Below are 16,320 nucleotides of genomic sequence, written 5' to 3'. Positions count from 1 at the left end.
TAGTTCTCTCATTTTCCAAGACTTTCCATGACTTACCAGGCTTGGTAACTGTAGTCGACGTAAGAGAATCCCATAGAACCATCTCTTAGGTTCGTAGCTTATAGGAAGTAAAAGGAGGTCCAAGGTCAGAGTACCCCTATAGACAAATTATGTCATAGACAAATTATGTCATAACGTAACCAATCTTGTGGGTAACTAAAGAGCGATGACATGTAATGAATCATAGAGGTTCGTAGGAGCTTTTAGAGCTATCATTCATGCTCCTAGGCCTCTAGTTGGTAGAGATATGTCATGTGGTAGTATGAGTGATGTCATGTAATGAATCATAGAGGGTTGTAGAGATATGCTATGTGGTAATATCGGCCCAGTAACTAAGGAGCGATGACGTGTAATGAATCATAGATGGTTGTAGCAATCGTTGAGTAGTATTGCTCTTGTTGTTGGTGTGACAAGCCAAAATATGTATAGTGACTTGTAGGTTTGAGGAGGAGATTTCTAAGTTTGCTCTTGAGTTTGATAGCAAACTGAGTGCAACGAATGTCAGTATGACACACCAGTGGGTGGAAGACGAGACCATAGTTGTGACTTCTATCTCACAAGGCCGCCAACACAGCATCAAGCCATATCATAAGGACAATGAGGATAATGAAGATGACGAGGATGAGGATGTGCGGCCTCCAAGATGACGAAAGTGGCGCCAGATAGAGTCTAGCGCGACTGAAACCGCCACCCGCAAGAAGGTCCACACCCGCTCATCCACTATAGCCCAAGCTCAGACCTGCACTACTGGAGGTTCTACAGTTTCTCGGAGTTCACCTAGAATTGACTCCGATACAGAGTCAATTCTAGGCGCGGACTACCAAGAATATCCTCTTCAGGTCTTTCTCAAGTGCATGAGGATCGGACGAGAGACGACTTACAACCTAGAGTTTAGGCTGCTAGATCTTCCAGATTCGTTCAGACCATCAATCAGTCTCCACATATCAAATTCCACGTATAGCGAGGAATCAGTTGGAGGATCAGCCCATGCCCGGGTTTTCGCATCTCATGCAAAGAGGTCACGACCAGCTCTGCAGAAGCAGAGAAAGCATGGGCGCCTCGGATATGAGGAGCAAGAAGACAATAAGCTGATGTGCCTCAAGAACAAAGGCTTGCTGTGGAAAGAGATACATCTCGCTTTTAACATTCCCTGAATTCCCTTGTTCTTCGTACATTATCCAGACGTCATGGGGTTACCATGACGCTCGTAACCCTGGGAACTTTGCTAGTTTAGCTAACTCCCTTCAAGCCGATGCCAGCTTCATACCATCCGCCGAGAACGCGAATGCTCTAACAATCTCGTATGTCTCTTGAGTGTCTGTTGCACTACGCCCGTCGCTGCGTTGCAACTCCCTGGCAGCGTGTTACGAAGTGGTGTTTTTGTCACGTGATATTGATCTAAAACGTGTCAGATTTTGCCCACAAAGTGTGTCCCGTTCGTTCATCACGTGAAAAAGGCGGCGTTCCCCGAGTGCACTGACTCTTTAATAAGTGCTGAACCCTCGTCCATCTCCCAACCGTTGTCCACTCCACGAAGGCTGCGTTGAGTAACATACTCTACACCTCCCCTATACATTGCGGTCAACATTTCCTGCCTCGACTTCTGGAAGGCCGAGAGAAACAGGAATGCGTCAATCGAAGCTTCCGAAGATATCATTGACCAGTTGGATCGCGATATCTACACTCTCGAGTGAGAACGATTGAAGAGGAACCATCTGTGATGAAAGGATCAGTCATAGCTAGCTTCAGCGCACAAATAACAAAACTCTCGAGGAGAAGAGACTGTTGAATGTTATTGGTAGGCACAATAATGCTACTGTTTATCTACGAGTCATAATGAGAGATAAGAGACATCGCTTTGTAAAATAATCACATAATGCATCTTCATGCTCTCAACGATAGTAGGCTATGACCTGTGATTGCAGTCGTATACTGATACGCCTTGGTTGACCCAAATGTGAACGTTGGGGCAGCCCGCAGCTTCAAGCACTTACCTCACCCTAGCGTCCGCCGGGTGAGACTCCTCAGCTTTATTGCTTATTTAGTTCCTTCTTCGAGTTCCTAGGCAGTAGATAGTCTCCTCCAAGCATGGCCTTATACACTCCATACAGACCACTGAGTGGCCATATACTCCAAAACAATGCCAGCAACCAAAGCTTCCAGCTCTCCTGCAAGGCTTTTTGCTCGGCTTCAATGTCCACCTTCACCTTGTCGTACACAGACGGCAGGTACGTCGCATGATACTTCTCCCGCAACGCATCGTAGGTCTTGCGATCATAGATCTCATTGAACTCCTCCTCGGTGTAGTAGGCATGCGCATACAGCCACTTCTGACCACCAAGCTCCCGCACCTTATGCTCAAAGTCACGGTTCCATTCCACGAACTTATCACGGCCTTTAGGTCCCGGGCCCCAGACTCCAAAGTTAAGCATCATTTCTGGCATTTGGCGGGATGTCTTTATGGACATGCTGTTGCGCGTAGGATCGGTAGATTTGCCGTTGTATTTCAGTGGGCAAAGCCAGAGTGGGTAGTGCCCAAAGTCGTGGTTGAGATACTCAATAAATTCGTCGGATCTCGAATATGGGATGGCGACGTCCTGAATGATGTATTGCGACGAAAACCCACTTTGGTGTAGTGCGTGGTACATGACGCGAGTGTGCATGAATTTGTCGAGGACCCACCGTGTAATACGGTTGAATGGAGTGATGAAATATCCGAAGGCGTAGACAGCGACCCAGAACCCTCCGCGGTCGTAGCGAAAGACGTAGTCAACAATCGGGACAGCCTCAGTTACGGGACTTGCAGTCCCTTTGATGAGTTTCTTTGCATGCAGATAGAACCAACGATCAGTCGAGCGTGTGAACCTCTGAATTTGAACTCCTTCCTTAATATCGTTTGTCAACCGTCCGCTGCAGACAACTCCACTATCTCGGGAGTACATGATGCCGTCAAGATAGTCTATTGAGGAATCATCTGTAGCGTCTTCCATCTTTTCTACTGCCTCTGATATGCTAGAGACAGGATGATAGGTCAGTTCAACGTAGGCTTTGGCCTCTATCAATTGCACTTCAAGAAGAGTAGTAACTCCTAAAGTTCCGAACGATGATGCGGCGCCATAGAAAAGGTCCGATCTCTCGGTGCTTGAGGCTGTCACCTTCTCACCGTTAGGCAAGACTATCTCAATCCAGTTGATAGTACGGTCAAAAAATCCGAATCTGTAAATAGTAAGTTTTGATCTTCTCAATAGAATGACTATTGATTAACTCGAAAAATAACGCGTGAAAGTTGACTGTGCTACGATCGAAGGAGCTGTACCTGAATGAGCTACTTTCTCCAGAAGTACCTGCAAACCCCCCTCCTACAGTGATGCCGGGAAATTCCATGACCACTGGAGGAATTAACCCATGCTGCAGCGTAGCTTCCACAAGACTGTCCATTGGCACGTTGGGCTCTACCAATGCTGTCTTCCTCTCAGTGTCAATCTTCAAAACGCGACACATTGCGCTCGTGTCTACCATTCTATTCCGCCGATATTGAGATTGGCGGGTGCTGTTTGTCGAGCCATGATATATGCGAAACGGCACTTTTCGATCGTTGAACTTGCGAACGCTGGAGGCAATGGCAGCTACTGCCTGGTCGTGAGCATCCATGATGTTTTGTACTGTGATCTGTGAGCTGTTTTGCGTCCCAATTATGTTTTTAACGCTTACCTGGGCTGAATAAGTGAGTAAAGTAGAAGCTCCGTAATAATTAGATAGCCAGATTCTCTGTACGTTCCTTTTCAGTATAGAAGTCTTACGAAGCAGAATGGATCGTGTTCAATTGCACAGCCTCGACAGCTTTGCTATTTCGCTTAGGTCAGGAGGCGTCCCAGCGTTTAGTAAGCGATCCTGATTAGCCACCAAGGTGGCAGGGATTCGTGACGAATTAAGATGCGCATGCGGTTGAGGGGAGTAACAAGAAGATAAAAACCATTGACTTCCCTATAGCAAGCATTTAGTGATATCAAGGAGGCTTTTTTAATGTCACTAGGGATAATGTACACTACATCTGGCAAATACTCTCAACAACGTCTTAGAGAAGCATCTGTTCTAAATGCCCCAATAGAACCTTCTGCTGAATTCCAATGCTGTACCCCGATTCCGTGGCAATGTTGAATGTGCCTGCCACGCCCACAAGAACCCCAAGTATATTTGAGTATCTAGCTAAAATCGATATGCCTTATCACTCGACTTAAGTAAACGTTGTATAACGATGCTTTACTCCTATTCTAGCTATCCTAGCCATTGCAGCCCTACTCCTACATCTTATACAACCGTCACGAGGCTCAGCAGAGTCAAATCCTTCACCATCTCATTAAATTTATCTTAAGTCAACACACTACGCTGCATATAGTCCCGTTGCAAGCCTTACTGTTAAAGTGGTTGTATATACATTCTATTACTTTCTTTATTGATACAAGATTATATCGCAGTTGCTTAGCCCTGTGCCTATGAAAGCAATGCAGCTCCCTCTTGTTGAAGAAACTCCATATCAAAAATGAGGGAGGAAATCTGACCAGTTAACAGTTTTAAAGGTGCTTGCAGGCTGAGATCTTAAATTGACCAAGTCTTCAATGAGGATATATGCACGCGCGATCGTGTAGCTCGCGGCAAAGAGCGTTATTGGGAGGATTGCTTTCAATGGAACGGTCAGATCCGGGTCGCGGTCCAGGGAATTATTTCGGAGGTGCGATGCGGCCGTTTGGATGATAGTTTGAGGGTAAGAGAGACAAGAGCGGATCCAGATCGTGTGGCGTGCTAGTGATGTACTTAATATCCTTCGCACTGATGATGATTGTGCAGTTTCTTCATATACAGTGGGCTCCTTACCCCTTGAGCATAGTGGGATTATATCTGCAGCTCCCCACGGCTTGGAAAGAAGATGTTTTATCGAAGGCCACAACTGCCATGTCCACATATCTACAGCCCAGCAGCCGCAAATTGCCAACATAACCGTGATTGTTGCGACATGCCATATCGTGGCCTCAATCTGCGATGGAAAGTGGAAGTTCCAACCCGAAATATGCACCGCTGCGTAACTCGTATGGAAAACAAAAAGTATAAATAAACTCGAAGAAGAAAGAGCAGGCGTGTAATCGTCAGAAATCTTCTCGATGGGCCGCCTATTGGGATGAAACACAATTCCTAACTTGCGAAGGATGTTCATCCAGTAGGTGTAATAGAGCATCCAGGAGGTCCATTCATTGCGGCCGACGAAATCAAGAGGTGTTCGCTTATAACTGGTCTGTGAATTGAGGCCTGCCCTTTGGATAATCTCGTCTAGTGATATATTAGGAACAAGCGTAATTGCTGTGCTAACGTCCATTGGTTTGTGGGCCCAAAAAAAGTAAGTTCCGAGCGTACAGACGATAAATCCAAGTGTAGTAAGCTCGAGAGTGGTGATGGCAAGATGCTGAATAACACGGCCAATAGAATTGATGGAGAACCAAAGAATTTGGAAGATAGTTAGAAATCTAGCCATCCCGTCGCCTTTGTTCTTGTCCTGGATAACGCTCTTATCAACGATCACATCAGAAGCGTCCACATAGCCTTGCTTTACGAGAAACAAAACTTGCTCAGAGTATAAAGGGAATAGGACCCCGTCTTCTGTATGGAACGCAAATCCACCCATATCTGCAAAGAAAGCATGAGTCATAGACCATTTGTCGTGGCCTAAGCTATGGAATGCTTTGACAGAGCGGCATGCTGATGTCCATTGTGCTATAGCAAGCTGAAATATAAATTCGGGGCCAAGTACTCCTAAGCCCATCATGAGAAATTTCTGCCACTGCAGCCTTGCGTTGTTCCAACGAGAAGGTGGTACATTGAGGCAGAGTACAGTCCAGCTGCAGAGGAATATAGTAATTAGGCAGCTCCAAATAATGTCGAGTGTCCCCCGGCCCTCAGAGCCTGAGACCCATCCTTGTAAAATTGCATCCGTAGAGGCATTTTGACCAGATAATTGAGCCGTAAAGTTGGTAGATGCTTTGCTCGAGCTGGAAGAACCAAGCAACAGGCGGTCTCCAAAAGAACCTGGGGTTTTGTGATCGACGAGAGCAAGTGATGCGACAAATGCAGTAAGAAAAGAGAGAGAAAGGGCAGTACAGAGTAAACTGCATGCTAAGGAAACCATCGTAGATGAACAAGAAGACCAGCTTCAATATCGAGTGCTCGACGCATGAACGCAGCCCAGGGAGACGAAATGGAGACATTTGGCATGATTTATCCATATTCCTCCATGACGATTCCCGAGGCTAGCTTTCGTAGTTTCATGATATGCACGCGCCGCCAGGATTATATGTACGTCTCGTCACAGCAGGAGATGAGTACGTACCAACCAGTTTCCCACCTTCATATAAATAAATAATAATGGCGGCAATGGCTTGTCGCATCGCTCGCAATTGGAGAGCGGAAGCGATGGGGATGTTCCAATATATGCACGATAGACGCTGGAGTCGCGATATTTGAGATGTAGCCTTTGCGCTAATTAATTGATTGGCCAGCCGCCATCCCTTTATTTTAAGGGCAAAAGAACCATATACAGTACCATGCACGACCCCTGTAAAGAACTGCCAACATCCTTGTCTGCCCCACCTACCCACTCGTCGCCCATTGGTATTCGAAACTGTATTGAACACGTCGCCGTCACCACTGCACTGTCGCTCTCGTGCTCCCATAGTAGGCCCCGTAAGCATGTAGTTAATGACCTCATCATTGATGAGGACGACGGCATCGCCGAGCATTGTGACCGGCTTCACCACATGTGCTACAGCGGCTACGGACCATGTCGGGTACAGCCGCAACGACGGCGCCAAGCGGCAGCATGCCGCCATGATCGCGGATATCTCTACGGCCACGCGGATTCCGGGCGTCTTGTCGGCGAACCCGCTTTTTTTAGGTCGTCCAGGAGGGACTCGAGTTACAGGCGGGTCGCACAAAAGATTGAGTGCTTCAGCATTTGTGTCAAGGTCGTTAATGCTAACCGGCGGCAGAGTGTCTTCATACATCTGTGCCCATATAACAGCAGAAAGGTCTTCAGGGAGGTAAGGGGTAACCTGCGCCCCAGTGGCGAGGATTAGGGTCATGGCATGACCGCAGGGTATGCCATTCTCTTGGAATATGAGGCAGGAGCACGTCTTATCGTTGAGGTTAACGATGTGGATACGTCCGTCAGGCTGCACCACTCGTCCTTCAACAGGTGATGAGATCTGGACTCCATTGCTCTGAGCATAGGCTCTCGCCTCCTCAACCTTCTTATCTACCCAAGGCGTCGTATGTCGGCCTGCAGCAATGACTATATGCGCTAATGCCTTGCGCTCAAAGCGCTTTTCCATTACCCGATGCCAGAGACTGTCAAGCAGCTCAACTACTGGCAATTCTCTGTCGATTTTCAGAACTTGATTAACGCTCTCAACAACGTTACTAGTGTCGTGGCCGTACCGTCGGCCTTGGAACAAAAAGTGTACCCACTTCTCAGGCTCAGCAGCAAGTAAGTATTCTGCTGCTTCAGCCTTCTGCTTGCGTAACTCTGCTAGCGCAGCATCATATGCAACGCGGTTGCTACTTCGAGCAACCTGCCAGAACAGCGGCGTTAGCCCTCTGCCAAACTTTTCAGTAAAGTTCTCACGGAGGTGATGGCAGCACCAAGCCACTGCTAGTAAACCTCCTAGCACAGCTTCTGCTTCGCGTAAGCCTTTGTCACGATCTGAGATCATCGTTACCGGCTCAGCAGAGATCTCAGGCATAGCCCAGGGGCAGTGTCGGAGGAACCACTCCCAAGAGTCTCGGTTCTCAGACTCTACTTGTCACGGTTCACCAAGGCATAGGGCGCCAGTTGGGTATTATGAATTAAACTCAATCTAGAGAAGAAAGGAAAGAGAAGAGGAGCACTCGAGCAGTGGCTCGATCTATATACAGCTATTGTGGAGTGAATTCTCTTTAGCGAGACCAGTTCTGAGAATTCACTCCACAACTGAAAACTTCGCTCCAACCCCGGAAAGCTCCCCGCACCCCTGAACCCCCACTCGAGCTGCAAGGCGCACTTGATATCGTAACACTACTACCCCCCAAGCTAGCAAGACGACTTCACCATTTGCATCAACGCCAACAGCGAGTAGGAGAGTAAGTATGAAGCGGGCCTTCAAAAAGGTCCCATCTACAGCAACGAGGCGGCGACAAAGACAGAAGGTCTCGCGTGAGACTGGGGGACATACAAAGACCTGTTGAAAGCGGTCTATAGATAGTTATTAAGTAGTTCGCTAGACAAAATAAGGGGAAAGAGCTCACTATGCCAGTCAAGAACTAGGTCAATATTTACACGAGGACAAATAGCTTCTAAGTGCTGCTTATAAACTGGCAGCAGCTGGAAGCTGTGTCGCTGAGCGCCAATGTCGCCATCGAGGAGGCGGAGGGGGGCAAAGCTGAGCTACTTTGTAGCTGACCTCAGCAGCGAACCTGTCATACTGACATTCGTTGCACTCAGTTTGCTATCAAACTCAAGAGCAAACTTAGAAATCTCCTCCTCAAACCTACAAGTCACCATACATATCTTGGCTTATCACACCAACAACAGAAGCAATACTACTCAACGATTGCTGCAAACTCTTCTACTACATCTGTTTATGCTACATACATCATGGCATATCATTTGAACACTCATTGAACAAGTTATTAAGAAAATCTCCTCCTTAAGGGGGTGGGCCAATACTACCACATGGCATATCTCTACCAACTAGAGACCTAGGAACATGAACGATAGCTCTAGAAGCTTCTACAACCCTCTATGATTCATTACACGTCATCGCTCCTTAGTTACCCACAAGATTGGTTAAGTTATGACATAATTTGTCTATAGGTACTCTGACCTTGGACCTCCTTTTCACTTCCTATAGGCTAGGAACCCAAGAGATGGTTCTATGGGATTCTCTTACGTTCACTACATGATTAGCAAGCTAGTTGTGGGTCGCACTTGATTTCTAATACATTTACCAAGCCTGGTTAGTCATGGAAAGTCATGGAAAATGAGAGAACTACACTCCTTTGGCATAAATAGGATTGCCCTTTCCTTAAGAAAGGGCAAGCAGGCAATACATTAAATCGACTAGCACATACTTCTACGTCTTTTCCAAGCTTCCAAGCATTGATCTTGTTATTCTCTGTTTTTGAAAAGTCAGTGAGGTGCTAACCTCTGACTTACCCCTGAGTTCTCAGACTCAACATTTGTTGCAACTTGTCTAAACCACTTCACCACATCATACACCTGATTGCTGCGTTGTGGAATAGTCTAAGCTACAACCCTTTGGCTCTGTTTCCTAAGACAGTGTGTTGTCTTAGTAAAATCATCCCTTCCTTGGGTGGCTAGATTCTCATATCTGGTGCACCCACCATTACAGAACCGCACATGTAGGAGGTCGACAATATCTTTAGCCGTTGTGGCCTTTGTCACATTTAAGTGACGAGAGACTACATGGTCTAGCCACTCCTTCTTTGAGGCAGATGAAAAGTGCTGAGTGCCTCGGCCAACACAAGTGTGCTCAGCCACAGTGACAACAAGCTTCCAGTGGCTGTCCTGTGCTCGTTGCACTGCACGGCAGCGCCAGCGACAGTCAAGGGCTTCGGCCTCCACACAAATCCAGGCGGCATGGCCAGGGTCTCAGTATGCCGTCCGGAAGGTAAACTTTCCTTAACTGCCCAATCGTCCAGGGAGCGGATCATAGCGTCAATATCAAGGTACTCTATACCATTGACAGGCTCGACGAGTTCAGCAAGCGAAGCCATGTTCTCAAAAAATGAGCAGCGCTTCTGCAGGCTAGTAAAACCCCAGAAAATCAAGTCCTTTAGGGCGGCCACAAATGAGGGCGGATGGCAGTTGTAAGGATGCCTCCGCCCTCAGTGACGGAAAGCATCGGAGTCGGGCAGGTTACGGTCACGTGGGGAGAGTTAGGGCAGGTTAGCCAAGTCGGACCCATTTCGGGTACTTAAGGGGACTGACCCAACGGGGTTCCTCATCATCTTTTTTGTATCCTTCGTAGTAGACCTATAGGATAGCATCCGTTTAGCCTCCGACTCGCACTCTCATATGCTATTACTGTGAGCTGGGTGCCCTGTGTCCTTATACTGGTTGTGAAGGCAGACTTGAGTAGATTATGGATGGGAAAGAGGGTTCTGAGGGGCTATTCTTATACAGTGATCCAGCGTATAATTGTACAACTGGTATTATGTGCCCTTTTACCCATTCAAGAGGATGCCGCCACTTATCACTAGAGAAGCAAGCATTTAATCGCGCACTCTCTACAGTACGAATTGCTGTCAAGAACTGCTTTGGTCGAGTCCAACAGCTATTCTCTTATACAGCTTATAGTAAGGGTTTAAAAGCTGGCAGTCAACCAGTAGCAGTGTACTTTGCAGTTGCTATTCTCCTAACAAATTGCCATACTTGTATATGTGGTAACGGAATATCACAGCGATTCAAGGTTACTCCACCATTAATTGAAGAGTATTTACATATATTAGAGTAGCTAGCTATATAGAAGTTAACCCCCTTGCCCCATACCTATCCGTACTTGCTGTATAAAAGAAGAGAATAGTAACTGCTGTTCTTTTCAAAGATCCTCAAGCTGCATAGCTATTGCAGCTTGAAGCTGCTCTTCTTGCGCCTTAAGACAGGCTTCTAACTGCTCCTGTAATACTGCTGGATCTAAATACGCAGTTGAGGAAGCAGCAGTTGAAGCAGCAGTTGAAGCAGCTACTTCTACAAGCCCTTCTACCATCGTCATAAGATGATCTTCTTGTTCTTCTAGAGCAAGTAGGTGGCAATTCTTAGGACACTGAGAAGAAGAGGATAAGTGTGGTGAAGGAGAAGCTCGGTATGGAGATGGAATTGGCGATAGAGCAGGACTGTCGTCATCTTCAATAACGATGACATCGTCTAACTCCTCACTGCCCACTAATTGCTGTCCCTGGAGCGCAGGAAGGGTATTCTGAGGTGACGGTAGTGGTGGGTTAATACCCCACTTGTCTTTCATTGTCATAAGCATTGAAGCCCGGGCAAGGCACCAATATTGCCTCGATATTCCTTTCGCTGGCGTATGACAACTGCATCAGCCTCAAGGACTTCAATCCAACTGTCCTCGTATAACTGAGTCTCAGTTTGGCCGTCCTGCTCGCCTGTCCCAAGATTCTCAAGATATTTCTGTCCTATATTGATCCTCCGCTGTAGCACCCAGCGAAGAGTGCCGTGGACTTTCCCTGTCTCACTTTGCCAATCAGCAGTAACGTTATTGAAGAACGGTACTGCCTCTGTTGATCGATAGGTAGGTCCCATCCGTAGGCAGATTTTCAACAGTATGATATAGTCTTCTGGACTCAAGATCCGACCCTTTCCTTGTATTGTATCCTCCTCTTCCCCTTGCCTTTGCCGCTTCTTCGGTCTTCCTTGAATATTCGAATCTCTGTTGGTTGAGGTAGGGGTAGGTAAGCTGTAGTCGTCGCCATCGTAAATATCGCTATCATCGTCAAGGGGAAAGACATCAACTGGAGGGGTTGCTCGAATAAGGGGGCTATCGCCCCTATTTAAATTTGAATCCGAATTCCAGAAGGACTGGAAGCTGGCTGGAATACCAGTAATCGTCAGTTTTGGGGGCATCGTATAGTATAGTGCATAAAATTGTCACTTTTCTCACGATCGTAGGCATGCTTTACTTTAACAACGTTGGATTTACTCTATTACTAAGCTATATACTAACTATATACAGCGAATTGAACCTGTGCAGAGCAGGACAGAAAACAGTTCTGCTCTGAACAGGTTTTTACTCCAAATCGCCTAAAGCGGCCTGTTATGGTTGATCTAGAACAGGGGGCAGGGGGCGGTGGCAGGGTTTTAAAACCGGCGGCTTGGCACCTTCTTATTCAGGCCATGGTCATGGTCACGGCCTGGCTGCTAAAGCCATCTAGTGATTTCACAGTGTCAATGTCAGCCCTGGTGATACAACCGGTATTTGCCACGAATGATTTGGAGCCCTTTTCTTTGTTGCGGAAACCAGAGGAAACAACATCGTCTTTACCGCAAGTGTTGTGCGCTCTGTTGGATTGTGACGCTGACAATTTTATTGGCAGTGGTAAGGATGCGTTAGGACCCAGCATCACTGTCGTGAGTCATGGGACATATAAACGATAGGAGTACTGGTACCTAAATGGTACTTTGGAGGATTCATTCAGGAGATGAGAGTGCAGTCATTCAGCAGCAGGGATTCGCTGATCAAGCGACCGGGAGGGACCGCGGGCGCCAACGCCGGCGACTAGCTCGATTGTTTGTCGACCACACTTCGTTAGCGCTGAACCTCGAATAGTGTCCAATAACTCGCGAACGCAACGAACTCCTAGCCCTTGGCCCCCTACCATACGGGTCTGTCTACCCCTCTGAGGGTTCCATCGAATGTCTTAAGAGTACTTACCGCCCTGCTCATAGTGAGACTGAACACCATGCCACAGTTAAAGTAAAGGAAGATAGCAAGACTACATGTGACCCATGATGGAACAGTGAACAGCGACCTCGGTGCTCTTCTTGATTCGCAGTGTGGACTCTATCCCTGCGCAGCCAAGAAACCAACCCCGGAGTGAAACCTAATTGGTCGGTATGAACACGGACATACACGAGGAGAAGGTAAAAATCACATGACTCAAAATCGAAGGCGTTTTGAAAAATAGCCTGGGCACTTGGCCCACACTAAACACGAACAAGTGCCCCGGCTATTTTTCAAACCGCCGTCGAATTGCCTTGCCGGAGATAACGCGGCTACCAAGAGTCATCGGAAATAAGTGATTGGCTCTCAGAAGTACCTGAAACATACCTGTGAAGTCGAGGTCAACCGAATGGCCGTGCAAGAAATGATCATGTAGACAGCAAGGGAGAGTACCCGGACAGAGTTTCATGAACTCACCAGAAAATAGACGACATCCGCTCCGCCGGCCTTGCAGGAACGACGCGGAATTCATCCAATCAGTTGGTGCTCGTGTCGTGTGGTGTAGCGTAGGGCATCCAAGTTGGTGTGTGGGTGCTGCAAAGGGCTGTGTATGTGACTGCCAGCGTTCGCACGCATAAGATTCGTTTCATCCCCCTTTGCAGTGCTGACGGAAGTATTGGTACTGGCGAGATCCTTGGAACGCGGCAAATACTAATTAAGTGCAAATGCTGGGCATTGATTGCATCTAAGCGTTCCATTTTGCATTGATATGCACCTGCGACTTGGCGTTAGCACATCTTTTAGATAGCCCGAACACCCTTCGAAACTCACCAAGAAATTGCCTGCTGAGAGGCTTCTAGCGTTGACGTGACAACAGTTGGTGAAGTCCAGGGCGAGCTGACGACTTGCTGAAGAAGAGCAAGCCAGAGAAAGTAGTGGATACATTCTCGATGCACGTGACAGCGGAAACTTACGGAGGTACTCCGTAGTCCAACGGAAATGCGCCTATGAACCAGAACATAATCCGACGAGCCAATGAGGTCACATGCACCCCACAGGCTTTTTCTCCGCAAATCAGGTAGCGAGATGATTGATGCGACTTCCACTTCTATCAAGTTGAGGTTGTATCATGTATAGCATGAAGCATTCGGACTCATGAGCGTCGCCCCCGCAACCAAGGAAGTCCTGGAGCAGGCAGATGTCCTGGCAGCCTGGCTGCAACAGATTTCAGACGAAGAGCACTGGCGACCGTACCGAGGCAGCGTCGAGATTGAACAATGTAGTCATCCAGATCGGACAAGTAGGGTCAGGCCCTTGATCAGTGCAGGAAGCGTTGAAGTATGCTCAAATATCCCGCCGCACTTGTTTCGATACTAATTATTACCTCTATACCAAAGGTCGAGCGGCTTTTCTCCTGAGGTGTCGCGGACCGAGTCGCGAATCTCTCGAACCAACATCGCTCGAAATGTTCCCGGGCGAAATCCTGACGTTATATCACGACAAAGATTTCCCCCTAACCATGGATGGGAAACCGTTAATCGTCGGAGAACGGACAATAATCAACCCAGCCCGCTAGCATAAATGTTGCTCCTGGAGATATACTGCTATTGATCGTGATATTCACAAAGCGTTGAAAGCTCTCCAAATCGATAGCATAATGTTCAAAGTTGGAGTTCTCCCCATCAATACCATCTCGATATACCTAGTAAACTGGTAAGAAAACTCCATCTACCCAGTCGGCCGCTAACCCTCCTTTGGAAAGGTTAACGAGCCAATGAGAGGCGTGCTCTCATTTGAGAGTACGTGCTCTCATATGGCCTTTTGAAGCAATTGAGCTGGCAATATACCAGCTCAATTGCACGGTCAGTCGGGGGTCAATTGAGACCCCCAAACCTCCTCCCCCTTCCCTTCCTCCCCTCCACCACAGAACCCCGCTGACACCTCCCAGGCTCCCTCCCTCCTCCGACCCCCTCGATGGAGTGTTGTGAAGGTTTTCTAAATCAATCCTATAGTTATCTGCAAACGGTTAACGTCTGTTTGGAATGACATGGCTGCACTTACCATCACACACTGCCAGCTGCCGGTCAGGCCTGATGCTATGTTAGGGAAAGTATTGTGGTCTAAGTGTTATAAATGATAAGCAACTATCACGGATAATGGACACCTAGACTTGCCTTGTGGAAACGTATGGTTTTCTGCGCCATCGTTTTGTTGGAACTCGACCGCAGCAAGGGTATTAAATCCCGAGGCCAGCACATTCTCCGCTGTTTGTCCAAGGCCCGACGTGATGGAAGTTCCTCCCCCTTGAGGTTTACCAACTGTAGAAGAACTGACCAAGTGTGCTGCAGCGTCATTCAAGCGATGCGTATGTGATGTTGCCGGTAGGTTATTGAGAGAATAGTCATTCACCATTTGGAACCTTTCTAGAGCCTGTGGAACACTGCCGGGAATATGAGAATAGTGGCCACGAGGGCGAGGAGGGCGAGGACCCAGGACGTGTTTTCGCTTCGATAGTCTCGATGGTCTTTTTCTCTCGGGCGTCTCGATGATGAAGAGAAAATCACGGTGTGGTTCAATGGCATCGATGGACTTCAGAAAGGCCTGGAATTCAGCATTTGAAAGACCTTTTAGCAGGCTCACTATCTGCTTATTGTCCGCTGCTGCAGCGGCGAGAGCAGTGACAGTTCGAACTCCTCCGTACTCGAAAAACTTCGCCTCCAGCGAGGATGTGTCGACTGATCCGGCCTTGCACTCGGTAACAATGGTGTGGAGGCGATACGGTGTTGTTTGCCGACTAGACTGGAGTGAACGGCGAAAACAGTCCCCTAGTTGAAGCCGAGTGAGAGTGTGTGGACTGAGTGGAAGTAAGAGAAAGGCACTGATAAGTGTCTCAAGAACGAAGTCATGTTCCCGTTTTACAGCATCTTCGATATCAAGATATCCGTTTCCAAGCAACACTTTGAGTTTCAGGGGGTCCTGGGTGAACATGGTTTTTTAAAGAAACTGACGAGATGTACAGCTCAGATTAGCAAGATAAATCTATTGAACCAAATCGTGCGAGGACAATGTGGTTGTGAATGTAAAACCGATGAGGGAAACTGGGTTTAGACCCGATTCTTCGGTGGGAAGATGGCGTGGGACAGAATTGGTAATGCAGAATCTGGCTTTGTACTGTACGAAATCTCCGCCAAAGAAAATGGCGCGGGGCAACATAGCCCCCGTGACGTCGATCCCTCAGGTGGCGCAGTGTCCCCACTCGCCCTGGGTTTTGGAATGGATTGATCTCCATTCGTTCACTGTGGTTCAAAAGGGTCAATATGCATGCGCTTGGGTACGGCGATCTCATGGAGGGCACATGCAGCCAATAAACTATCCTATTTATGCTATTCTGGGAATCCACTCGGCTTCGGTCATGATTGGCTCTACACAGGTGGCGGAGAACCCGAAAGTGCGGCTGTCGTGCGGTGGGCCGCCAACAAGGTGTGGGTTGGGTGAGCCATCGTTTGGCATGGCGCCAATAACCAGTAACTGTGGATCAGGTAAAGTATCAAAGAGCCGTCGAGGCACCGAACTGATCGGAACGTATCTGGCGGCGGTCAACAGTTTCCTCTGGGAGCCGCAATAGCCGTATGCTCAATGATGTGAGGCCAAATCACAACGTCTACTACAGGACTGCAAATCGTTTCCACTAAGATGAATTGTGCTGGTGACTGTCACGGGAGTTTTGTGTATTACGTACAAGGTATGTTAACTATGGAAACAACTGGTTGGCTCTTCT

At 47.8% G+C, this 16,320-nt stretch overlaps 4 protein-coding genes across 4 annotated transcripts; all 4 read right to left on the bottom strand.

Moving 5' to 3' along the window:
* Positions 1 to 1,850: 1,850 nt before the first annotated feature.
* On the bottom strand, positions 1,851 to 3,846 carry VC83_06379 (uncharacterized protein). Its single transcript, XM_024469980.1, has 3 exons — positions 3,751 to 3,846; positions 3,356 to 3,701; positions 1,851 to 3,255 (listed from the first exon to the last, which is right to left on the bottom strand). Exons 2-3 carry the CDS (start codon positions 3,688 to 3,690, stop codon positions 2,070 to 2,072), a joined length of 1,521 nt encoding a protein of 506 aa, XP_024323544.1. The 5' UTR covers positions 3,691 to 3,701; positions 3,751 to 3,846; the 3' UTR covers positions 1,851 to 2,069.
* A 727-nt stretch (positions 3,847 to 4,573) lies between these two features.
* On the bottom strand, positions 4,574 to 6,493 carry VC83_06378 (uncharacterized protein; the record flags this gene model as incomplete). Its single annotated transcript, XM_024469979.1, has 1 exon — positions 4,574 to 6,493. The coding sequence occupies exon 1, from the start codon at positions 6,212 to 6,214 to the stop codon at positions 4,574 to 4,576; it is 1,641 nt and encodes a 546-aa protein (XP_024323545.1). The 5' UTR covers positions 6,215 to 6,493.
* A 4,189-nt stretch (positions 6,494 to 10,682) lies between these two features.
* On the bottom strand, positions 10,683 to 11,725 carry VC83_06377 (uncharacterized protein; the record flags this gene model as incomplete). The annotated part of the gene is made up of 2 exons (XM_024469978.1): positions 10,683 to 11,098; positions 11,137 to 11,725. The coding sequence occupies 2 exons, from the start codon at positions 11,723 to 11,725 to the stop codon at positions 10,683 to 10,685; spliced, it is 1,005 nt and encodes a 334-aa protein (XP_024323538.1).
* Positions 11,726 to 14,669: 2,944 nt separating this feature from the next.
* VC83_06376 (uncharacterized protein) lies at positions 14,670 to 15,530 on the bottom strand (the record flags this gene model as incomplete). The annotated part of the gene is made up of 1 exon (XM_024469977.1): positions 14,670 to 15,530. One exon carries the CDS (start codon positions 15,528 to 15,530, stop codon positions 14,670 to 14,672), a length of 861 nt encoding a protein of 286 aa, XP_024323539.1.
* Between the last annotated feature and the right edge of the window lie 790 nt (positions 15,531 to 16,320).

The sequence above is a fragment of the Pseudogymnoascus destructans genome, assembly GCF_001641265.1.
Source record: "Pseudogymnoascus destructans isolate 20631-21 unplaced genomic scaffold scaffold_12, whole genome shotgun sequence".
Lineage (NCBI taxonomy): Eukaryota > Fungi > Ascomycota > Leotiomycetes > Thelebolales > Thelebolaceae > Pseudogymnoascus > Pseudogymnoascus destructans.
The sequence above is the reverse complement of the archived record's forward strand: the minus strand, read 5'-3'. Positions and strand labels throughout refer to the sequence as shown.

Excerpts from the sequence above, each read along its gene's own strand:
- VC83_06379 (XM_024469980.1), bottom strand. The coding sequence starts at position 3,690 with ATGGATGCTCACGACCAGGCAGTAGCTGCCATTGCCTCCAGCGTTCGC. Across the intron at positions 3,256-3,355 it reads GGAGAAAGTAGCTCATTCAG|ATTCGGATTTTTTGACCGTA; the intron begins GTACAGCTCCTT and ends TACTATTTACAG.